At 39.7% G+C, this 26,225-nt stretch overlaps 1 protein-coding gene across 7 annotated transcripts in view; it reads left to right on the top strand.

Annotated features, from left to right (window-relative positions):
* celf5a (cugbp, Elav-like family member 5a) overlaps positions 1–23,522 on the top strand; it is a 654,186-nt gene extending 630,664 nt beyond the window's left edge. For all 7 annotated transcript variants that reach the window (XM_039766812.1, XM_039766810.1, XM_039766811.1 and 4 more), the window contains exons 10-13: positions 635–721; positions 4,103–4,246; positions 15,948–16,113; positions 23,468–23,522. In XM_039766812.1, the coding sequence (XP_039622746.1) occupies positions 635–721; positions 4,103–4,246; positions 15,948–16,075 (359 nt within the window). In that variant the 3' untranslated portion in view covers positions 16,076–16,113; positions 23,468–23,522. The remainder of the gene's footprint in view (positions 1–634; positions 722–4,102; positions 4,247–15,947; positions 16,114–23,467) is intronic.
* Positions 23,523–26,225: the final 2,703 nt, after the last annotated feature.

The following is a 26,225-nucleotide window of genomic DNA, read 5'->3' as shown; positions in this document are numbered from 1 at the left end:
TTCTATTATTTTGACCTTTTTCTGTGTAGTTTGCTTCTTTTGTTGTATCCTAATAATGACAATTAACAAGAACCAGAGCATTCACTTGGGACAACAACACTGAAGGATGAAAGGCGGCAACTACTTTAGCATCAAACCCACTAATTAGTAAATAATGGATTAAATGTGAAAAAGAACAATGAAACTCAGGATAAAAATATTGTTAAAAAGTAAAAAATAAATTTGCCATATAACTGTTTAGTACATTTTGATAAAGATTTACCAAACTTAGTTTCATAAATTTTACATTGACTCCAAAACACAAAAACTGGGTAACAACAGATCACTTCATTAGTCTAGCAGTCCAATTAAAAACAGAAGTTGGTTGGAACAAAAACCTACAGCCAGAGGGTCACCCCAGGACTGAGACTGAGGACCACTGATCTAGTGTTGAACGAATCCAGTAGACATTGGCTGATAAGGAAGAAACTTAAAATCAGGCAATTAATACAAAATATGTTGTGCTAGACTGACTGTATGCTTAATTTAGCTTCATGCAAACTTACGTTTCAGAGACATGTACTAGACAAACAAAGGAGTCTGTCGTTTCTTTGTCTAATCATACTGTATATTTTTCATTACTTTTGTCAAACAGCTATCTATCCAGCCACCACTCTCACCCCAATTGGACAGACAATCCCGCAGCCACCTCCTGTTATCCAGCAGCAGCAGCAGAGAGAAGGTAAGACTTGAGACACCACTGGAGTCTTTGAGATGTGATATCAGTATGTTCCTCAAGCAATCCTTATTTACTCATAGTTTAGGGAAGGATTCCCAGGTTCCTCTTCCTGCTTCTTAAACAACCACCTGAGAGGACACTAATTCAGCCCATGTTTTAACTCAGTCATTTATGCCATTCATTTCCCTGGGTAAGGTATGATAACCTGCTAATTTACACCATTCCCCCAAATCACCTTACAACTGCCCTAATGGTCTCTCCAGAGCCAAATAACCTACTAATTGCTGAGATGGTTACTCCATTTGCCTCTACGTCAGCCACATTATTACCAATTCAGATTGTGATGCCCGGTGTCTCTTACCCTTTGTTAGACCCTGTTACTTGACTGTAGTTTAGATGGCGTGTCTCTTTGTCTGTACTAATTGTTTCATTTTTCTCTTTGTCAAGCCCCTTTACTTCCCATTCACCATGTGACTACCAGTGTTTCTGAGTCAAGTCACCTTCCTTCTAGTTTAGATGGTCACTACTTGATCCAAATCACTTTACTGACAGTTTAAATACTTATTCTTTGACTCAGATCACTTTTCTTGTAGCAATAAGCAGAACAGACAAGCATTGATTTGCAGGTATTTTTGCGAAAATTAGTTTTCTCACTAGATAGAGATTATTGGAGGTTATAAAGCTTTTTTTTGAAGTGGAAATCCAGGTATTTTGCTGTCTAAAGCCTCTTTTACATTTTCATGTTGACCTGCATCTGTGTATGTTATGTCATGTGCCACACACCAGTAAAATCAATTCAATTTATGTCCGACCTTAATATCACTGCAGAGCAGCGCAGTGTGTTTTTTAAAGATATGACATCTTGAATATTTTCCAGACAAATACACCAAAACACCCCATTGTTCATATTACTGTGTTTTCTCCCCAAAGGAAAAACTCACCACACGGGAATCTCCTATCCCCTGGCAGTACCTAGCAGGTGCCCTTTCCTGTTTTTTGATTCCCGTAAAAGAGGTTGGGGATATGCACTCTCCAAGTGCCATGAAGCTTCAAGTTTCTTTTCTGTTTTCAATGCTTTGTTAAGACAGCAATTTCCAAGACTGTCTTCAGAATTAATTACTAGAACAAGTCTGGCAGCTCAACCAAATGACTGTAGTTGACAGTTTGGTGACTTTTTCTTTTTTTGACTAGGGATCATTATTTAAATACAAAATGTTAAGCAGATGTATGTGGGATTAAAATAAAATGATCCCAGACAGGATCTAAACTCCTTTCTTCATGTGCCAATGAATTTTTCCAGATGTGAAACATTATTTGTTTGGCTAAAGTTTTTTTCCATTTTGCTGTGAATTCAATTTTGCACAAATTGTAGCACTACGTACATGTTACAATGGTTAATGCTAGTGTCTATTTTATATAAATACCATGCCAAGATGTTTAACAATTGTTTATATGTGTTTTTTTAATTAAAACATTGGAAGGTTATGTGACATGCTCAACTCAATACAGTGAGGGGATACAAATGGCAGCCATTAGGCTTAAAGTGTTTCAGCACCTAGACCACAAAATCTGCTTCTATGAATTCAGTGCCTGTATAGACCAAGCACCGCAGAATTATTTCTAGGAATTGGACTAAAAGTCTAAATGAGATAAGAATTTGTCACATCCCAGAGTAGGACATGAGAAGTAGTTATGAAGCATCCAGCACCCACTCCCAATGAGGAGTAGAAGTTCATGTTTTAGAATGAACGATTTCACGATTTTATTGCACCCAGTGATGGTCTGGGTTGGCTCCAAACTCCACCTTTCCACTTGGGAGCCTTTTGAATCCGAAACCATCGATAGTCATAGTTTGAGATGAGCCGGGCAGGCAAATGAGGACTCACATTTACAGAAAGGGATAGCTATGAAAGAATTCCAAAACCAAATAGTGTTGTAATAAAGAGTGCAGTGCATCCAAAGTCAATAAATAAATAATCCATGAATCTGTGAAATGTGGAGGTTAAAAATCCATAATAAATACATCCAAATAATCGAGATTAAAATCCTGCAGGAAACAGTCTTTTCAAAACTCAAGAGCCCTGGTGCATCCCTCAAAAATCCATCCTCCCTCAGGCTTATCCTGTTCGGATCTCGCAGCACAAGGAGACATCAACTAGCAGGCACAGAAAACCCTTTATCTTGGCCCATATCCCCGCCACCAAGCCCCTGATATTCCATGTTACACCTCCGAGCCCAACTATCTTTGACTCCCACTTCCATCCCAGGCCAGGCAGAGCAGTTCACCTGGAATATTTTTGGTTGCCCCTGCTCCCAGGCTGCTCAGCAGCAGTAACTCTCTGACCTCTGCTCTTGAGCACTGGCCACACTCTCCATCCCCGGGGTTCACATTTCCATCTGCCTGATTCCTTCCACCTGCACTGGCTCTATCTCATTCCTGCCTTTCTCCCGTCTGTTGTTTCTCTCTCATTTTTATGTTCATCCCTGTCTTGTCTCATGCAGGCTTCTTATATTTCTTTGATTGGGTGCAGGTGTAACTCTAACCCTAACCCTAACCCTAACCATCTGAGGTAAGCATGAGGCACTTGACAGACGTTCGTATGCACACCTGTGTGCACAATCAGCCAGGCACTCCAACCATCCCCGAAGCAGATTGCTTTGATGCACACCACCACCTGATTCCAAGCCTGCACGTCCTCGGGTGCAATTATTTATTTAAACTCTTCCCTATGCCAAAAGTCACTTATCAAACACCCCAAGACACAAAGTGGTACTTATGGAGGCCTAAGTAAACCTAGTTTAGACAATGATTAAGATTTCCGTCATGATCTAACTACCCTTTCAATTCAAAAAGAAACTAATAAATAAATCACATCTTCTTAACTACAAGTTTAGCCAATTACTTTCAAATCCTCTGATTTCCCAGTTCAGTCTTTCTCTGTTTCCCATATAGAGCCTCTGTTTGTTCAGGTGTCCTTATTGTGATTCCTAGCCTCATATCCTCAATTCCTATCCAGGATACAGACACTTTGTGTATATTAACCTGGCCTAAACTATCCACCAGTTATATACTGAAAACAAGGGCACATCAGATCCCGATCTTCAATGATCCAAGGAATGATTTCAAGCTTAAAGTTTAACAAGTTAATCCCCTTGTCTCTGAGTCACTCCTCACTGACCGGACATTCTCATTTCTTCCCCCATAATTTGATTAACCATATATGTCACTGACTTCTATCCTGAATGTTTGCAAAGGTCTTTGGAGATGTTAGAGTCTCATTGAATTCTTAATTCTTTCATTACCCTTCCAAGACCACAAGATGCCTTTCTACTTGGGTGATACTATACTGCACTACTAGCTGTCCATACTTAATTTCCCGGCAGGACCAGAAGGCTGCAACCTCTTTATCTACCACCTACCCCAGGAGTTTGGAGACAACGAACTAATGCAGATGTTCCTACCCTTTGGCACAGTCATCTCTTCGAAAGTCTTCATGGACAGAGCAACTAATCAGAGCAAATGCTTTGGTACGTATGGGTGCCAGACTGGGTTGTGAGGATGAGGAAGAGGTATACTGTAAAGTGTTCATTTAATTTTAAACAAATTGTGCTCTCTGTCATCTTGTCCTTTTTTATTTATTGGATATTATGGATATTTAAATGTGATGGCTTCAAACTACAACATACACAGACACACACCTTAATGCATCACTGTTCATATTTTGCTGAAAACAGATACCCATACACCCATACACATTAGTTCAGTTTGAATGCACAGCAAACATTTACTGTCTTTTAATGACTGTTAATAAGTGGTAACGCTGCTGCTATGCACTAAGGTTTGTGTCTCATGTTCTCCCCCATGTCTGCATGGGTGCTCCAGTTTCCTTCAACAGCCCATAGACATGCAGGTTAGGTGGACTGATCATGCTAAACTGGCACTAGTAATTGTGTGTGTGTATGAGGGTGTGTTCACCTTGTGATGTACTGGCACCCTGTTTAGGGATTGTTCCTGCCCTGTGATTGTTGGGATAGGCTGTAGCCCCCTGCAGTACTTCAGAGGATTAAGTGGGCTTTAAAGTGGTATGGTATGGTACGACTGTTAAACAACCACCAGGCTGTGCTCAGTGAGCTTACCATAGCAAGGCAATAGTTGAGTCCAACCAGATTATCGTTACTTTGGAAAATTTGAACAACTGCTGTAATACACAAAAATAAGAACATGTAAGCATGGTGTAACATTAGGATTGTTCATAGACTTGCTTAGTTGGTTTAAATGCTGGCGTATTTTTCAATTTTCTAGTCACTTTATCAAAGAGTTTGTTATCACAATTTTGTGTATTACATATTTTTGTAATAGTAAGTCATAATCAAAAGTGACAGAATATAATTACATATACTACAAATATAAAATATGCTTTTAATACCAATTTTATCATATCATGTGGCTGAAATAGCATAGACAGCAGATTCCAAAAGATTTATACACTCTTGTTAGCTGTTGGATGTGGAAGGACTATGGCAAACTATAGTTCAAATTTCTTAAACATACAGAAGTGCCCGATTGAGATTTAATATACGTGCTGAAGTTTCAGGGCCTCCAATATAACGTGCATAGAATTCACACTAAAACATGGCGTACGGACAAAATTGGAAATGTGTGTACACACAAAAGAAATTCAGAAGCATTGAACTGTGCATAAGCAAAGTTCCACGCACCTCCCTTTATAAAACCCAATCAACGTGAATTTTAATGCTAATGCACGAGCCTACAGCCTCACTCCAACTCCTCCCAGAATTTTGCCTATATGAACATACAAATCAATATAGATAGCACCTTCCATTCAGTGTTTTGCTAAAAAAGACAATGGCAAAAAAGTAAATGGAAAAAAGAAGAACTTCAGCGAATGTGAATTTGGAGGCAAGGAAAAACATACTATTTGTTAACTTAAGCAGTGGTATAAGCAACAAAAGGAAGATGTTGGACTAACACAGCGTGGCACAGACACTCAAAAGTTCAAGTTCAGAAAGTCGCACAATACTTATAATAAAAAAGAAGTGGGCAGATGTCAAAGTCAACATGAAAAGGTGAGTCGCAGCTCACTGTCTCTTTATTCTGTTTCAGACAATATTACAAAAACTGACCCTTGTTCCGAGGATGTGACTCCAGGCGGTGATGGTGCTGCTATGCCGAGCACCATCTTCGGGAGCTGGCTGTACACACACCTCTGTCTTCGGAAACAGCTGACAGACGCTGTTCTGGAGTCACAAAATGCAGTAGTGGATGCTATAAGAGATGTGGCCAATGAACTAAGGAATATAAGGGCTGTAATATGTAATGATGACCACATATTAAATGAATTAATTAAAAAATAAATCTTGCATCTGATTACCCGTTTTTACATTCTGCTAATTACACTCAAATGAATATATAATGCTGTACAATTTGGCTGATCATTTGGTGGATGAGGGTCAGGTTCATCATATTCCATCTCTTTAGGTACGGGCAAACCATGAATGTGTGCCACATTATACCGCACGCTACATACTTGCACAATGCGATACACTTTCTGTGGTATATAGAGCAGCACATTCATAGAGTGGAAATGCTTTATATTTACATAAGTAAATTCATTCTCTGAAAATGCCTTTGTAGTGTAGCATAGGTGTCGAGAGCCACAACGGATCGATTCTTTGCTCTTTACATGGCTCTTTGAGGTCTCTCACTATCCTTAATAGGACTGCTACCTTTTGATACACTAGTTGGAAAAAACACCTGCAACTGTGTGGAGTTGTTGTTTTTTTATAGGCTCTCTTACTATAGTTGATTTAATGGCAGCACATTCTTTTGGTGACTCATCCCTGATTGATATAACTTGTCTAGCGTCATTGCAATAGCAATGGGTGTGCAGTTGACCACTCCGATTACATTTGGAAATCTGGATGTTCCTGCGAATTGCACTTTGATGTTTGCCAGTTCAACCACAGTGTAAATCTTTAAATGCCTCTCAGACAGCCATGGTGTCACAATCCTTCCTAATCCATCAACAGCTGTGTTTGGTGTACTTCCAGATGGGCTTAAAGTGGAGAAGGACAAAGAAACTGTAATTGCCTTTACTTCACAACTGGCACGTAGACTTATCTCACTCAACTGGAAGAATTCTAACCCACCTCTTTTAAGTCAGTGGGTAACTGATGTTATGTATTATTAGAAATTGGAAAAAATCAAGTTCTCACTAAGAGGATCTGTGCAAAACTGGCAGGATCTAATCCATAACGTTTTAGAATAAGCATTTAAATTGCATTTAAATAAATAAGCACTTAAATTGAGGAAGTGGATTCTCTTCCCTTATTTATTTTAATTATTTTTATTTATTTATTTACTTATTGTACTTATTTTTCCTACTATTAAAGTCTTACTCTGTTGGTCTAGGTCTCTTTCTCATGGGTAGGGGTTGATCTAATGTGAACTTAGTTTTGTAAAATTTGACTTGCTTGTATGGAATGTTATTTGCTTTTAATAAATTCAATAAAATGCTTTAAAAAAAAAACAAAAAACCCAAAACAAAACATAGTGTAAGAAAATCTTGTATATCTGGATGACAAGTGGATAATACCATCCCATACAGCTGACATGGCGTGACTCAGGGATGATTGTGAAATACCCAATCAGTCAGCAAGTTCACGTTGAAAAGCTCCTGTGGCTAAGAATGGACAGAACTTGCAAAGGAGCAGGTAGAGCACAATTCCACAAAGTCTGCCTTTGTAAAGCTGGCACCAGCTCAGCACACAGCTCTAAGAGGACAGCTCTCCGAAATCGATATCTACTTAGAAGCCAGTCATCATCACCTGTAAATATGCACTCTCTTCTAATTCTCCCATTTGCGATGTCTTCTAACAACGCTAAAGCAGCTATAGTAGTTGGAAACGTTTGGCCATTCTGTGCACCATTATATTGTTACAGAATGATTAAAATCAAATGAATTAATAAATAATAATAAATAATAAATTTCTAAATCATATGCAATTAATTTCTGTGTATTTCATAAATTCAGAGTAATAGATGAAAATCTAAAAAAAGAAGGGTAAACGACACAGAAACACAGTAGCACTGCTTTGACGCTGGGTGCAGCCCCTTTGCAAAACTGAGCAGAAAATTGCGTACGCACTGTATGAGGCTGCCGTGAAAAAAATGTGCGTGGCTTTACATGAAGTACATTTTTTTACACATCTCGAAGCAGTCATTGAAATGGGTGTATGTAATGTTTTTGTGTGTATGCACCTTTTATACATGAGGCCCTCAAACTTTGCTGATAAATTGCAATGTCAGAAAAAGCTAAATCCTTATATTTTTAGGTAATTCTTGGCTATTCTTAAGTGTAACAAACATTCTGAGTCAGTGTAGCATAAAGTGCACCAAACCATCTGCCATGCATTTCTAAATAAGATGCTTTTATTTTTTTACTTTTACGAAGATGAATATTATGTCACTAATCCTGCTTCGATTTCAAGTGAGCTGCTGTGACTGAGGTTTGTACAACATGTAACACAGCAGCAGAGAAGAGTGTGAGATGTGGCAGAGGGAGAAACCAGAAGTTAGCCTATGACAAGACCTAACCCTACATTCTAGTCCAGTAAGAGATGGTACTTACTTTGTACGGTGAGGAATTCAAAAACAATATCATTACTACCATACTGAATAAAAAACAATGTAATGATTAGAAAAGTAAATAAATAAATATACATCTAATGTCAAACTTTGCTTATATGGTAACACTCCGCCATCAAACCCTGAGCACAGTACATCTGACTCCAGCCCACCCGGTGTTCTGCTTCAGTGCACACAACTACCGGTGTTTTTCTGTTTTTCCATCAGTAGTGGCCGTGAAACAAGTAAAAGATAAAAATGTAAAAAATATATAAGTTAAGGGAACCATAAAATTGAATGTAAAATTGAAACAGTGAATTAACTCTTAGCTGAAGTTGCACAGAATATCCCACTGTTTTAAGATTGATAAGTTTGCCAATGCTATTTAATGGGAGATTTTGAAATTTACAAAATGTGTACATTATGTGTGTCATATTCAAGATATCTCAATGAAAAGTGAAGTGTGTCAAATGTCAACAAAAAATTGTCCAATTTGTCCAAGGAGTTACAGATGGACAGACAGACAGACAGACATAGCTCTTGCAGTAGGTGCTTTCACATCAATGATATACTGTATGTATCAGGCAAGCAAGAAATGTAGTGAGTTTGATATGGTCTTGATGAGTCTGGTTTGGTCTGTCTCCTTATTGCAGCATGTGTAGGTCTTACAAATCACAAAAACGGGACACTGTTCTGCCAAAAGGTTAAAATAACAGGCCACTACAGCAAAATGAAAAAAAAAAAAAACTGGACTTTAGATGAAATATAAATCATCTGTTCAAAACTTTTTCAAACCTGGCAGGACTTAATCAATAATATTTTAGAATAAACATTTATATTGAGGGGAAAATACTCCTTTCTCTCTTTACTACTCTCAATTGTCTTACTTTGGCTGTTGGCCTTCCTATCTTTCTCAGGGGTAGGGGTTGATTCAAATTTAGTTCTGTTAAGTTTTTAGTTGATTGCATGGAATGTTATATGCTTTTAACAAATTCAATAAAAAAAAGATGAAATATAACTCAAAGGCATGAACAGGATCATCCATCCATCCATCCATTTTCTAACCCGCTGAATCCGAATACAGGGTCACGGGGGTCTGCTGGAGCCAATCCCAGCCAACACAGGGCACAAGGCAGGAACCAATCCTGGGCAGGGTGCCAACCCACCGCAGGACACACACAAACACACCCACACACCAAGCACACACTAGGGCCAATTTAGAATCGCCAATCCACCTAACCTGCATGTCTTTGGATTGTGGGAGGAAACCCACGCAGACACGGGAAGAACATGCAAACTCCACGCAGGGAGGACCCGGGAAGCGAACCCGGGTCCCCTAACTGCGAGGCAGCAGCGCTACCACTGTGCCACCGTGCCGCCCTGAACAGGATCAATAGCCGTTAAAACTTTCCAAAAATAAATCGAAATTCTTAGTCAAATGTCTTTGCCACCAAAACTCGTCCTAAATCAAAGCCCCATTTAATTTGAACAAAACAAACAGCACATCAGGTGTTGTCCATAATGCTAATGTTGATTAGGGCACATTGATGACATCATCATGTGTGACGTCCATGAGGACACAACCTAGCAAGAGTCAAAGCACCAAACCAGAAGGGGGAGCACCACAAAAAAACAAAACTGACAATAAAATAAGCATTGTGAGGCCTTTTATTAAGAAAATATTATTTTCAAATTGTAGGAATTCTAACTACCAAAAAAAATTATATCAGGAAAACATTTATCTGAATAATAAAAAATATTAAAAGAAACATATATTATAAATTTCGATTTTTTGGTTGCTAACCTGAAAATGTGATACACAATTTATGGAGTTTATGACTGACTGACAGTTGCAACATCTGCCACTGACTACGTATGGCTGGCATCTAACTATAAATACACTGTAGTCAAGCCTGGAGTGTCATGCACTCCTCGACAATGAATGTGACTTTTCATGTAGTGTGATGACCACCATATTTAAAAATGTGAAAGCAACAGTGCAGATTTTGTGTTCAAACAGCATTGAAACATATTAAACATTCTGGATTTGTTGAATGCTATGGTTTAACCCAAACAAGGAAAGCCAGGAAGTACCCACAAAACACTTTATCAAGCACAAAATAAATTCAAAACACAAATTTCAAAGTTCTGTCTTTAAAATGCAAAATTCCAAACAAAGAGAGGAAGAAAAAAAGAGTAGAAACAGGTTTTCGAAATGTTGAATCAAAACTAACCACTTAGCTAAAGTAACAAATAGAAAATCAAATTCCTATTAACAAGAAAAAACTCAAAAACTGAAGAATCAAAAATCTGTATGCTCAAAAATGACAAAAATTTACAAGAGAAAACGTAAAGAGAAGCCGAAGAATAACACTAATATGAGCTAAAGCCACAGCCATCTGGTTAAGAAACCAGGCATCTTAAAGGAACACTTCACACAAAATAATATTTTTTTTACATGTTACTCACCCTGTATGTTGTAAAGTGGTGGCAGAGAGGTTTCAAGCCGAATGGAGAGAACTTTGCATAACAAAAGCCAATAGTAACCAATTCTATACCAAGGCAACTGAAAAAAGTTCATGTTACTTGTGTCGCATCATCCACATATCAGATATCCAGTCAGATGTTCAAATTTCCAAAATGCATGCTGTTTTGATAATAAATTGTTAAATAGTTACTTCCAAAATAATTAGTACACATCATAAGCAGGAAACTAATGCCTCATAGGGCTGAATTTGAATTAAAGACATAACTCTTGACCAATGAGGGAGAGAAGAAAGTCTTCAGGATAGATAGATAGATAGATAGATAGATAGATAGATAGATAGATAGATAGATAGATAGATTAGATAAAATCTTAACAATGAAGGTGAATATTTTAATGTATACGTAACATGTTAAAATAATGGTGTGTAGGGGCCGGGTTTTCATTATTAGTCCAAAATCAACTAAATTAAATGGGGAGTGGTGGGAATTTGATGGGAGATATAGCATGACCCTGACTAGGTAACAATTGAAAAACTGACATTTCTTTAACTTTTTTTAAAGTGAATGTCTGCATGATCACATATGAAATTAAATGGAAGTAAATGGAAGGTACTATATGTAGGAAGTAGAAATGTTAGATTTAAATACACACTGGGAGGTCTGAAACTTGAAAGTAAACCTTAATGAGAAGGATTTAGGAGAGGATCAGCTCAAGTTGGACGGTTGGGAGACAAAGTCTGAGAGGCGAGATTGTGTTGGTTTGGACATGTGAAGAGGAGAGAAGCAGGGTGTATTGGGAGAGGGATGCTAAGGATAGAGCTGACAGGGAAGAGGAAAAGAGGAAGGCCTAAGAGGAGGTTTATGGATGTGGTGAGAGAGGACATGCAGGTGATGGGTGTGACAGAGCAAGATGACGAGGACAGAAAGGTATGGAACAAGATGATCCGCTGTGGCAACCACTAATGGGAACAGCCAAAAGAAGGAGAAGAAGTGGACTTGACAGGATCAACTTCCAGACAGTCTTCAGAAGCCATTAAGAAGGCATAATAAACATAATATAACATAATAAACATAATATAACATAATGTCAGGTTATATAGCACCTTGATGTGCAGAGTACAAGTCCAAAGAGGATATGCTGAAGCTTTATAACACACTGGTGAGGCTTAATCTTGAGTTCTGTGTGCAGTTTTGATCTCTAAGCTACTAAAAGGGACATAATAGTGCTAGAAGAAGTCCAGAAAAGAGTGACAAGGCTGATTCCAGGACTGCAGGGGATGAGTTTTAAGGAAAGAATACAAGAGCTGAGCCTTTTCAATTTAAGCAAAAGGAGAATAAGAGGAGACTTGATTGAAGTGTTTAAAATTATGAAGGGAATAAGCTCAGTGGATTGAGACTGTTATTTTAAAATCAGTTCCTCTAAAACACATTTATGTTGATGTATAGGCCCATTGCCGAACTAACACTGCAAATGACCAATAAACAGAGCTCAGTAATTGGGGGATCGGTGCATTTGTATATACTGATAGGCCCGTGGCAGTACTACTGGTTCATCTGACCAAAAATGAACTGTTGTATTGGGTCTTTGCAAATTTGTGTGCATTCATAGCCAATTGTCCAAACAGTTCTAAGGTGTTTTAGTGTGTCTACATTTAAACATAGGTCTGTGGCCTAACCATTGCTTCAGATGGGTAATAATAAGCAGGGTCGGGATAGATGTCTATACATTTATTTTCATTAATGAGCCCATAGGACTGCAGGTGCCACTGTTTGGCATATTTGGATGGTGTAGCAAAATGAAAAAAATCAGTTTAATAAAATTATGTCAATTAGAATGAGAAGAAGGAAGACAAAAACAAACAAACAAACAGTTAATTTTTCTGGGAGAAAACACAACCCTGCTGATCCATAGCCTTAGGAATAAGCAACGTTTGTTTGTCGTAGGCCAATGAGCTCCTTATCTGCTCTCTTATCTTTGTACAGTATGACATTCTATGCGTTAATGTCCAAAAACTCTTCATAAAAATACTGTACATTGGTCGGAGGCTGTGACTGTCTCCATTTCTGAAGAGGTTCCACTCCGTTCTGCCCTTCCATAGCCAGGAGGAGTAGCTTGGTAAAGGTGTTAGGGGGCACCAAGTACCACAATACGTTTCTATTAGAAAATGAGAATTGGAAGGGGAATTCAAAACATTCATGAAAACTGCCACAATTTACTTCACTAATGAGTCTTCAGCCCGGATTTCAGTGCTTAGACGGACTCAACCTTCCTTACACTGCCATTTAAATCTTTCAGTGGATTTGTGACCCTGTAGCTTGAGGCTGTATGTCTCATGCAAGTTTTGTTTATCCTCGGAAATGAAAGAAGGCCTGTGTCTAATGATTGGGGTGTAGGCGCTGATGAGCTTCTTTAGATAGAAGGGAATTACTCATTCACAGCTTTAGACCCTTTATAAATTAGAAATTTTTATATATGGATATTAATGTACTATTAAAGTATTTAAATGTGTCACTCTTGTTTCATTTAGTACATAAAAATGAAAGTTAACTCGACACATATTTGTAATTATCACATATCTTAATCATATTATCTCTGTATGATATACTCTGTAACTTTATGTGAACAGCATTTATTGGGTTGACATTGGATTCAGAGACTATTCAGACCCCTTCACTTTTGTAGATTTCATTTTCAATGGGTAAATGTTCCATTTTTGCTCATCACCCTACACTAAAAACCTCATAATGAAAACGTTTTTAGAAAGGATGGAAAATCTATTAAGAATCAAAAACTGAAATCACTCATTCATCCGAGTAGTCAGACCCTTACTTCAGTACTTTGTAGAAGCCCCTTTAGCAGCAAATCCAGCTTCAGGTCTTCTTGGGTAAGCCTCTACAAGCTCTTTACATGAGGATTTGAGCAGTTTAAGCATTTCTTCCTGGCAGATCCTCTCAAGTTCCATTAAACTGCCATCTTCAGGCCTCTCCACAGTTGTCTTATGGAGTTTAAGTCAGGACTTTGGCTGGGCCTCTCAAGGACTGTCAGAGAGCTGTGCCAAAGCCACCCCAACATTGTCTTGGCTGTATACTTTGGGTCATCGTTTCGCTGAAGGGTGAGCCATTCCTCCAGTCTGAGCATGTGCACTCCAGAGCGGGTTTCCTTTGAGATCTTCTCAGTATTTCGCTCATTTATCTTCATCATTACCTCACTTCTGACCAATCTTTTTGTCCCTGTCACAGAGAAGCATCCCCATAGCAGGATGCTACCGCAACCATAATGGTCATATTAGGCAGGTGATGAGTAGGGTCTTCATCAGACATAGTACTTGGACTTTTGTCTGAAGAGTTCAGTTTTTGACTCATCAAATAAGAGAATCTTTTTCCTATGCTACCCGAGTCTATCAAATGTCGTTTGGCAAACTCTAAGCGTGAGTTAGCCATTCTACCATAAACACCTGATTGATTTAGTGCTGCTCAGATGGTCATCCTTCCATTAAGTTCTCCCATTTCAGCAGAGGATTTCAGAAGCTCTGCTGAAGTGACCATTGGGTTGTTGGTCACCTCACTGACCAAGGCAATTCTTGCCCAGTTACTCAATTTGGCCAATCGGTCAACTCCAGGATTGATCCTGGTGGTTCCAAACTTTTTCAGTTTCACGGTTATCAAGGCCACTGTGCTCCTTTAGAAATGTTTTTATTCCCTTGCCCTGATTTATGCCTCACCATTATTTCATCACGGAGGTCTACAGAGAGAGTTCTTTGGACTTCATGGCTTGGATTTTGTCCTGACAGGTAAGGTGTGTGTCTTTCTAAAGGAGTTCTAGTCAATCGTGTTCAACATTTGTGGACTCCAGTCAAGTTCTAGACACATCTCTAGAAGAATCAGAGCAAACCTGACCATAATTTGGAGTGTGACAGCAAAGGGTTCGAATACTTAAATAAATTAGAGATTTCATTTGTTTTACTTTAAAAAAAATTACCAACCTTCCTGAAGCCATGCCTTAATTTTGGGGTTCATTCTGGGTTATTGAGTGTACAGTAGACTATTGGACAAAGATGGCAAAATTATCCATTTAAAGATAAATCTACAACACAATGATGTGTGTAGGATGTGAAGGAATATGAATACTTTCTGAATCCACTGTATTGCAAATGAATTGAGAGACAACAAAAAAGGAAATGGAGGGCAGCACAAGAAAAGTAAATGAATGAAAAATGGGAACAGATAAGGATGGGAGTGGGAATGAAGGCACTTGGGTGTTTGCATGCATGAACAGTTGTTTCATGTCAAAACTTGACTTTTTTTATTGGCTTATATTTCTGATCATCATTTTATTTTTTTAGTGTAATTTCAGTCTCATTTTTTTCCTATTATTTACTGTAATGTGTTTCTTTGTTCACACGTATGGTTTTTGGAGTTTAATGCTCTAAACACATAATGTCAAGCCAATAAAGCACCTTTGAAATTGAGAGAGGGCGCGAAAGAGAGAGACAGACTATATTATAGATGCGCATTTGTTTTCAGTGCAGGAAATGGCCGTCCCGCACAAAATTGATTTCTGCCAGGTCTCTGGGGGACTTGATAACAAATAAATTCACAAGAGAAGGGCCATTTGCAGTATTGATGAATACACTATTGCATTTACACCGTAATGTCAGAGTCGGGGAATGGGCCTCCTTCGGGGCGATTAATCTTCGAAATCTACAGAGGGATGAGCTAAGATTGATGGTCCTGGGATGGGTGCTTTGGCTGCCTTGTCACTCCCTGCTCCTAATCCAAAACCTTGCTTAGGGACCAGGGCAGCTGCCTGAATGTGGCATCTGGGGACATTAAAGGGTCCTCTCTTGCTCATTATGTGAGTCATTGGCTTTTGCTAATGAAATAGATGTCGCCAGGGAGCACGTGGAGTAAAGCCTATGCTGACCGACATCACTGAAATCCAAGCGTGGCGCTGTTTGTCTCATCTGCTGATGTCTATGGAATGGAGAACCAGCTTCTCTGAGCCTCTTTGTTTCTTACTCTTATTTACTTTTTACCTCAAGGAAATTCTGCTAAACACTTCACGTTTAACTGTTGTTTCTTTATGCCCCTCAGGTTTTGTGAGTTTCGATAACCCTGCCAGCGCTCAAGCTGCCATCCAAGCCATGAATGGCTTCCAAATTGGCATGAAGAGATTGAAAGTTCAGTTAAAGCGGCCAAAAGATGCCAGCCGTCCATACTGACAGAACCAGAGGGGTTAACCTCCACTGTGACAGCACAGGTGAGCTGTTTCGGCAAAGGTAGATGGGGGGCAGCACCTTAACATTATGAGAAGCAGTAAAGAAGACTGGAAGATTCTGAATTAACACTGTGGTTAAGTGTAAGGGAATACAATGTCATGCTCTTCCTTCAGGATGGGTGAACAGTGGGATAGGTGTACATAATCACGCATTTGGGGAAGCAGGCACATAAGAAGGTGGTTTCTTTCAGGCCTCACCCTCACAAGTAGTAATGCTGTGAGATGACATGACATGTCTCCAGTTCAACTTCCATTCATTCATTGTCCAGATCAGAAAATGCCAGTCTGTTGCTGGACATTCTAATAAATGCCAATGGAATCTCACACTGTGCTCTCAAGTTAATATGCACATCTTGGAGATGTGGCAGATACCTGGCAAAAAATCCACATCAGAACTTAAGAAATTTTGCAGTAAAAGAAGAAACCATTCTTACTTTTTTTTTTAAAGTTGATCTCTTTGTTACAATGTGTATTTCAACTCCATATTACCTAAGATTAAGAGCATTCTAGACTTTCTAATTCATTATTTTTCCATTTAATCATCCAGTAAAAGCATAATACAGTATTAGTAGCCGGAATATTAAAAACCTCTGGACAGACCAACTGTGAACAAAAATGTCCTTGATTCTATAACATTTATTGACTGAGACTATGATAAATGAACCTGAAAATAAGGTTTTCAGATCTTTCAGTCTTCACAGGCTCTCCTATAATTGATTGAATGGCAGGCCAAATGGTGCACAATGGTGGGTTTGGTGCTAAAATCTTTCTGAGGAATTCATACTGTCCACAGTCCAAGTCACAAGTCTGCTTTTCTCCAGGTTCTCAGCTAACTTCCCACATCCCAAAGATGTTCATAAAAGGTTAGGTGGCGACTTCAGATTGCCACTGCCTGCGTGTGGGTGTGAGAAATGTTTGATTGTGTGAAGACAGAAAGCTGTGCATTTTATTTGTTTGATTTTTCTCATAAAATATTTATAATGGCAAAAAGAAGAATGCAGATCCTTTGGAATTACCTGGTATTCTGAATTATCTGGTCATGAAATGTAATCTAATCTTCATCTAGATCACAAGTATAGACAAAGACAATATACTAGTAACACACAAACAATTATAATGTTATGCGTTTTTAATGTACACATCCATCAAACATTAATAATAAAATAATAATAATTCATTACATTTATATAGCGCTTTTCTCAGTACTCAAAGTGCTATCCACACAGGGAGGAAGCGGGAAGCGAACCCACAATCTTCCACAGTCTCCTTACTGCAAAGCAGCAGCACTACCACTGAGTCTCTTCTTCACTACATGATCCTCTGTCGCTTCCACACTGTGCTGTGGAAAAAGTAAGTGAACCCTTGGACTTAATAACTGATTGAACCTCCTTTGGCAACAATAGCCTCAGAGAAGTGCTTCCAGTAGCCACGGATCACACCTGAACAATGTTCAGGAGGAATTTTGGGCCATTCCTCATCACAGAACGTTTTCAGCTCAGCCATATTCTTAGGAGGTGTGTTGTGAATGTCTCTCATGAGGGGTCATTTTGAAACATCTCCATTGGGTTAAGGTCTGAGCTCTCACTGGGTCACTCCAAAAGGTGGATTTTCTATTTTTGAAGCCCATCTGTAGTACAGGGTGGCCCATATTTAAGTATATGATTGAAAAGGCGGTATTGTCAGGAAACTACCAATGTTATTATCAAGTAACATAATGGAACACGAACATTAAGAACCTTAAATGTTTTTTTCATCCTCTGTTCTCCATGGTGTGGTCAACCAATGCACCATCCAAATCGATACACGCCTGAAGAAGAACCCAACTTTGAAAGGCATTCACCACAAGAGCTGTGTTGGCATCGGTACGCATACTACTGGGCCTGCCTGCTCCCTTCACTTGCAAAACTTTGTGTTTATTCTTGCAGTGGTTAGCACACTAGAGCCACTGCCTTCAAACTCAACTGCCATCGTCCGTTTCACCACCACATAGTTGTTTGTTGCAGAGTACAAACGCACACAATTTACACGCTGCTCTAGTGACAATTCTATTCACTGCCATTCTGTATTTGAACACAGCAGGGGTTGCCCGGTCCAGCACATCATTACTCTCATTCTCAGGCTACACAGTGATGCCATTTTCAGTACTTTTCGCACAGTAATTTAAATGCTACAGACTGTAAAACGTTATATACATAAATATGGGCCACCGTGTAGATTTACTTCGATGTGGTAGTGTCATTGTCTTACTGCCTCAGCCAACGTCTGCTGAGCTTCTGACATTATCCTGTAGGATATCTTGATAAACATGGTAATTCATTTGCCTCTGAGTGATTGAATGCTGTCAAAGCAGCAAACCAGCCCCACATCATGATGCTCCTTCCATTGGACTTCTCCATTGGGATGATGCCTTCATGGTGGCATCCTGTGCCCATTTCAAGCCATAGGTACTGCTTCAAGGTGGGCAGATGTAGTGCTTACATTTTTGAAGAAAGGCCAACAAACCAGAAGTTAAAAAACAAATCTTTCATTCCTATTGGTATTATGTTACTGTATACCTCACCCAACACCCTCCTCCAAAAATTGCAGTACTTGTTTTTATATTACGATAGTTCCAGCATATGGCATTGCCTGGCAAGGTTAAAATTTTGGGTTCCAACTATGGAAAATCTGGTGCAGATAGGTCAAGGGGTATAGGATTGTATAGGGAACATACACTCTCTCTCTCATTCATATATATAATCTATCTATCAATCTATCTTTCTAAAATCCAAGGTCTGTCTGTCTGCTTTTCACGAGAGAACTACTTAACGGATTTAGATCTGTTTTTTTCTGTAATTTGCTTGAACATTCCGGTTGATTTTGCAGCTTCTCTTATTGAGCTAAGTATCATAGTTCACTTAGAGGAGCGATATATTCACGCTAATTCGAAGCTGTGGGGCGAGGGAAGGGGGAAGCTTGACATCAGGAGTGGAGAGCAGGGCAGGACCCTTCACACTCACGCACAAGCCTCCGTTTGAATTGCTCTGCCTCTGACCATGTTTTGGAGTGGACCTTACCTCTGCTTAGCAAGCGATACCTGTTTGTTTATTGGGCAGAATCACGAGGGACGGCTAGTATATGTATATTTATGTATATGTATATATATAAAATGTTCATAGCATTCGTAGTCTGAGTCCCGATCTGATTATATGTGGTTGGTCTGCCAGTCTGCAAACATCCGCCATGGGCCCTCTCAGTTGCGAGAAGCAGATCATAGAATGTTACATAGTTTACTGTCAAATAATGCAGAGTACACGACACGTGTTTCACCCTTATTCCAGGCTGTCAAATAAACGAACCACACACCGTGGCACAGTGTAAGAGGCTTCATCTCGCATGCTGACATCCGAAGTTCGATCCCCACAATGGGTGCAGTGGAGTGTGTACACCTGATGAGCCCAAATAAGCGTGAAACGTGTTGCGTACTCTTTGCATTATTTGACAGTAAACTATGTCATATGTATACAGTATATATATTCAATCAATCAATCACTCGCATCAGTTGTGCTTGAGTGGCTAAGCGAGGTTCTCTATCCTCACTGGTTTCGTTTTGCGGACATACTCGCCCCTTGCCTATCAGCGGTTAACCAAGTTTCTCTCTCCTCAGAGGTTTCATTTTGCCGATGTGCTCGCCTTGCTTGGGTATTAGTGGCTAAGTAACTTTCTCTTTTCTCGTCAGTTTCACTTTGACGATAGAGTTGATTTCTTTCAGCTTCATGCTGTACCCATGCACTTCCGGGCCGTACAGACAGACGCACACACATTTTTACACCTTCACGTTTATATATAATGTTTTGTGCATTCTCTCCATGTCTGCATTTGTTTTCCTCCCACATTCCTAGAGTTGTGCAGAAATGGGTCCTGTGATGGACTGGCACCTTGCACAGGACTGTTTCCTGCTTTACACCCAGTGCTCCAACTCTCCTTGGATCTGAATTTGATAAAGTGGGTGTCAGAATGTTGTGCTACGTTAATCTTATGTTAGTAGTATTACTATTATTAACAAACCCTCATCTTTGAAATATTTGGAATGTTGCAGGAAAACTAGAGTGCAGTGTAACATATGCACAGTATATATAGACACACACACTGCAAGTAACGTTTTGGCTGACCTTTTTATTCAAGTGGCTCAAAACATCAAAGTAGTTTCATTGATTTCTGCAACTGTAGTCCCAGGATATTAAATCTTTCTCTATATATAAAATCCATTGTCTATCTGTGTGTCTGTCCGCTTTTCATGAGAGAACTACTTAATGGATTTAGATCGGGTTTTTTTCTATAATTTGCTTCAGCATTCCAGTTGATTTTTTGACTTCTGTCATCACGCTAAGAACCATAGTTTGCTTGCAGGAGTGATACATTCGCGTTAATCCGAGACAGAGGCTGCAGGCCGAGGGGAGGGGGAAGCGTGACATCAGGAGTGGGGCCCTCCTCACTGTCCTTATTCACTACTATGCGAGTCGAACCACGGGAGACGGCTAAAACTAATTACTGGTAGCAACTAGACCGTCAGTTTTCTGAACTTTAGCTACTAAGCCATTCTGCTGGGAATAAGTCAAAAACTGACCTATCAATGTGTTAGAATAGCAAACTTGTCGTTGTACAATTCAGCATCTTCACCCTAAGCTGTACTGCAGAAAATGAATGGGTTAAATGATGTGTAATTCTAAGACCAAATGACAGAACACACAAAAAAATTCATAAGTATCAAAGTGGAGGCTCATCCATCCATCCATTATCCAACCCACTAAATCCTAACTACAGGGTCAAAGGGGTCTGCTGGAGCCAATCCCAGCCAACACGGGGTGCAAAGCGGAAACAAACTCCAGGCAGGATGCCAGCCCACCGCAGAAATGGAGGCTCATATGCTCAGATAAAAAAGAAATAATATATTGAAAAAAAACACTCAAAATAAAAAGAACCATGCATTAAGACACACACAGTGAACGTACGACATGCACATATTGAAATCAGAATTAAAACTCGCATGAAGTGAAGTAGGCTGGCATGTCATTAGGTTATGGTTATTGTTAAACAGATGGTCTAGATAGATAGATAGATAGATAGATAGATAGATAGATAGATAGATAGATAGATTGTGTGGGAACCAGTCTCGACACAGACAGGCAGACATCGATGGTTCAAGCACCAACACACGTTTATTATACATTATATTTACAAGTGTTCCAAAGCACACAACCCGGTGCTCCTGCACCACACACCCTCAGTCCAGGCCTCTTTAGTTTCTTGCCTTCCTTCACCGCCTCCACTCCTCTCCTCCGACCTTCGTCCTCTTCCACCCGGCTCCAGCTACTGAATGGAGGGAAGCGGCCCCTTTTAAGTCCACCTGGCCGTGCTCCAGGTGCCTCCTGATGAGCTTCCGGCTGCACTTCCTGGTGTGGCTGAAGGGCCGCACGAGCACCCGGTAGCACTCCAGGTGTCCCTGGTTTTCCTTCCGCCAGCACCTCTGGGTGTGGCAGAAATGCTGACGTCCAGAGCTTCTCAGAGTTCTGGGGGCCCCAAAAGGTTTGAGCTTCCATGCTCCATTCCCGTGGTCCCCATAAAAACCTGGACGGCTGCCCTATCATGGTCCCGAGGAAGCGTAGTCCCTGTCCCGGTCCTTCCAGGCATCCCGGCTGGGTACTACCTCCAGCCACTCGCCAGATAGATAGATAGATAGATAGATAGATAGATAGATAGATAGATAGATAGATAGATAGATAGATAGATAGATAGATAGATATCTTTCCATATCCATGTAGCACACCATCTTCTTTTGCTTAACTAAAATCAATGTGCTTGACAGCCAAACTTTATAATACAGTGTCTTTCTATAGTGAACGTCATTCCAAGCACAGAGCTGTAGCAGTAAACATTTACTCCACGTGATCAGTGCTAGCAGGTGAACTGACTCAGTCAGAGTGAGGAGTTTCTTTTTGTTCATCAACACAGACTAAATTTTGCAGCCTAAGGTGCTCTCCTAATCTTCCTCAAACATTGCATGTGGATTTACAAACTGGACAAACACACATTCAGCTTCATGCATTAGATTTGACAGAAACCATTGTATAGATTGGCTTGCAAAAAGAAAAATTTGTTTAAAATTGTGGGTGTTAACAGCCTGGCCACTCTGAAGGGTTGCTGTGCTTGACTCTTCTAGCTGCTCCTTTTCAGTAACTAGCACTTTTTATTTTGTTTTCTTTTAACAAATGAAGGCATAGACTTGAAAATCGACCATCTCCTTGAGAGCCAGCAAACAGAAGGCTTTCTTGAAATGATCCCTGACTTCCAGTGGGCTGGAGGGGCTGCAATAATTAACACTGATTGGATCATCATAGTGTCAGTCATCTCATCACTGCTTACTACACTGGCACACAAAATACCGTTAAATTTACTACTTGCATTGGCTCAACTTGCCCAAAGTGGGTGGTATGTATAGATTTTCAGTAGAAACAGATTCTTGAACCACCTGCATCTGTGGACTCCTTTATGCCTGGCATCAACATATGTTTTCTGTGATCCGGTCATGATTAGATAGAGCACATTAAAAATCATTTATGATGGTATCACTGAGACCATACTTACAGGTGGTCAGGACGAATAGTAAGCACGTTTTACACTCACGTAAATTAAATCCAAATTAGAGGAAGCTAATTCAAATTTTGTTTAGAGAAGGTGATATCATTCTCTATCGAGACACAATCTTCTTCTTTCGGTTGCTCCCATTAGGTGTTGCCACAGCGGATCATCTTCTTCCATATCTTTCTGTCCTCGTCATCTTGTTCTGTTACACCCATCACCTGCTTGTCCTCTCTCGCCACATCCATAAACCTTCTCTTATCCTTTCTCTTTTTCTCTTCCATGGCAGCTCTATAGTTAACATCCTTCTCCCAATATACCCAGCATCTCTCCACTGCACATTTCCAAACCAGTGAAATCTCGCCTCTCTGACTTTGTCTCCCAACCGTCCAACTTGAGCTGGCCCTCTAATGTCCTCATTTCTAATCCTGTCCATCCTGTCCATGCAAATCTTAACATCTTTAACCCTGCGGACACTGAAATGAATTTTAATGTCAGGTGTATGTAAATGAAATCCTGATAAGTTATATCCAGATACAAAAATCACTTTAACAGTAAGTGTAAATTGTAAAATCCTTTGTCATGGACAGCTCTATTTAAACATATCAGGTAGGTAGAGGATGATTAACCAAAGACAAATAAATAGAAAAACATCAAATGAAATGCTGTGGGTGAGGATGCCCAGTTTGATGATCTTTTTTCTGTTGTTTCTGTACAGGTAAGAAGAAAAGAGATTCATTACAAGGCGTTTAACGTTTCCAAAAACAAAAAAATAAAAATAAAAAAACAAACAAACAAAAAAAAACTTAAGTACACTAAAAAAAAAAACCAACAACAACACACAACAGCAAAGAGCAACCCACAAACAAAACAATCTTCTTGAAGACATATCAACGTTTTTTTGATGGGCAAGTTCTGAATCAAGTAAGAAGACCAGACATGAAATGAAAGAAAAAAAAAAAACTAAAGAAAAAGATGAAGAAAAAAAATGGAATAAAAAACCCTACTGAAAGAAAAAGCAAAATAAAAAAAAAATTTCAAAAAAGTAAAAAAGAGAAAAGATCAAAAAAAGGTGTGAAACATTTAGACACAGCCGGAGGCTTCTTGTTAAGACTTGAATTCTTCATTAAGTACGCAACAAAAAGCAAATTATATATATATGAAAAGGGGCTTGAGGCTTTTTTTTATTTTACTTTATTGGACAAATGAGGGTTATAAAACTTGCAGGTCTTAGGAAAAAAAGAACAGAATGGGACAAAGAGACAAACGGAAAGCCATGCTTATCCTGCAGAGAAAAAAAAAAACTTGCTATAGCCACCTCACTTTCTGCTCAACGGGAGGATTATCGTACCGTTTTTTTCTTTTGATGTCACTGAGGTTACCATGACGACTGAACGATTGAGGAAAAAAAAAAGAAGACGAAGAAGAAGAAGAAAAAATCTCTCATTCCTTAGGGACCAAAGGACCAAACATTTTTATTGTTATAAACTGTAATGTATATTAATAGTTCAAGGTGGGCTGGGACAAGTCGTGTTACTTTCTCTATTTCTGTTTTTTTCTTTTTCTTTCTTGAATCTTTTATCGTTAACAACTTACGGGCTTTCAGAATATATTAAAAAATATTAAAAAGTACAAAAACAAATACAAAAAAAAAAACAATACTATATTATGAGAATATTTTAACTGCAGTTTAGTGGAGTAGAATATGTTGATTAGCGATTGTTGTGAGCATGCTCAGGAGGGCGTCAGCAGGAAGCCTTCATCCATGACAACTCTGCCCCCTCCTCACAATCCTCCCACTTTTAGACCCTTCAGCCTGCCCATTACCATCCTGACTGAAACGCCTCTCTGGATTGTAAATGTTTACACGTGTCAGTGCTGCCGGGATGGGCACTGACTCCCTGCAACCCTGAACTGGATAAATGAGTGTGAAATTGGAAGGATTTTACATGTGGCTTTTTTGCCCACCTCTGGATTTTACAGCCAAGTGTTTATGGGTTTTAAATATGTGCCCATAGGAGCACAAGGTGTCAGACGAGTTTTGGAAGTTTTGGATGCAAATCAAAAGTCTATCCTCGGCCAGGGGACGTATTCTCTCAGTGTCTCTTCCACACCTCCATGCCGTGCAGGATGCCAAGACAGATTTTGGATTAGCTGCTCCTTGCCGTCTCAACTCCTTTGTGGAATGCTTTCCAAAGGGAGAGCTGGGACTACATTGTGTGGAGAAGATGGGCATCTGTGCTGTTTAACCCACATTCATACAGCAAAATCTGTCACCTTCATATGCCATGTCCATCCCCCATTTATATCCCTTCTTGTTGTTCTTTTGACGTGTAGCTGGAAGACGGCTTTCATTGAGTGATGGAAGTACAAATGTAATGGAATAGCGAGCGGTGTGGGAGAAGGTGCACGAATTTGAGTTTTTGACATTGATCAGTATCAGTGCTGCTACAAATGTGCCATCGGATTCCATTTCGGCAAGAGTGCAATTTCTTTTTCCAGATAATGAAGAGCACAAATTGATGTGACCTATCAGTGCCATGCCATCCCATTTCTTACCAGACTGCCATCAGCATTTAGAAAGAGTGACTATCGAGAACCTGAAGGGTGAGAAGGGGAGAAAAAATATAAAAAATACATTTATCCTGTGGGACTCCAGCTCCTATGGATAAGGAATTCTTCAGTGGCCAAAATGAGAGTGTGGGCAGGAGGATTCTGGAAGAAGGGCTCACCTGCATCACGCTAGCTTTGTACAGACTGGAATCTGTCTACGTATATGGGGTGGGTGGGGGGGAGTTAATGTCGGACTCTTATGAACTTAAAAGTGATGCCTGCTAAGCAGTAAAGCACAAGCCCTGAAGGCTGCCATTGCGCCAGTCTTCTTGAAACGCACGAATGAGCAGACGGACTTCACACACATCTGACTGTTTCTTTGCCACTGGCCAGGCAAGGAGGTGAAACGTCGTTTTCATTAACCGCCAATGTCCCTTAAAACTTCCGCATGCAAACATGGCACAAAATCTTTGCTGTTGACACTGCGAAAGGAGGTGGAGGTGACCGGTTAATGACAGACAATGGTCAGACAGCCAAGGGATTTTCTCTTTTTATTTTTTCTTTACAGCCATGATGGCCTGACATTTTGTCAGGATTGCGAGCATTTCTTTTTTTCCCAATCAAGAATGGACATTCTTGGGCTTTGATTGCCAAAGGGAAATCCCAGCTGAGTTTTAATCGCATGTCTCCCCCATGGCAGAGATCATAATAATGTGGAGAAGGAGCCGTAGGATTTAACAACAATAAAAACAAAAACCAAGATGCAGACATTTGGTTCCATCATCGCCTTGCCATGGCTGTCTAACAGTCAGTCTCTGAGGAGCATTCCTATAAGTGACCCTCGTCCACTGTCATTTGTAAAAATTGAAAATGCAGGCACCTGAGTTTTGGGGTTTCCGGAGCCTATGAAACATATCGGAGCA

Source organism: Polypterus senegalus, chromosome 10 (assembly GCF_016835505.1).
Source record: "Polypterus senegalus isolate Bchr_013 chromosome 10, ASM1683550v1, whole genome shotgun sequence".
In the NCBI taxonomy this organism is placed as follows: domain Eukaryota; kingdom Metazoa; phylum Chordata; class Cladistia; order Polypteriformes; family Polypteridae; genus Polypterus; species Polypterus senegalus.
The sequence above is the reverse complement of the archived record's forward strand: the minus strand, read 5'-3'. Positions and strand labels throughout refer to the sequence as shown.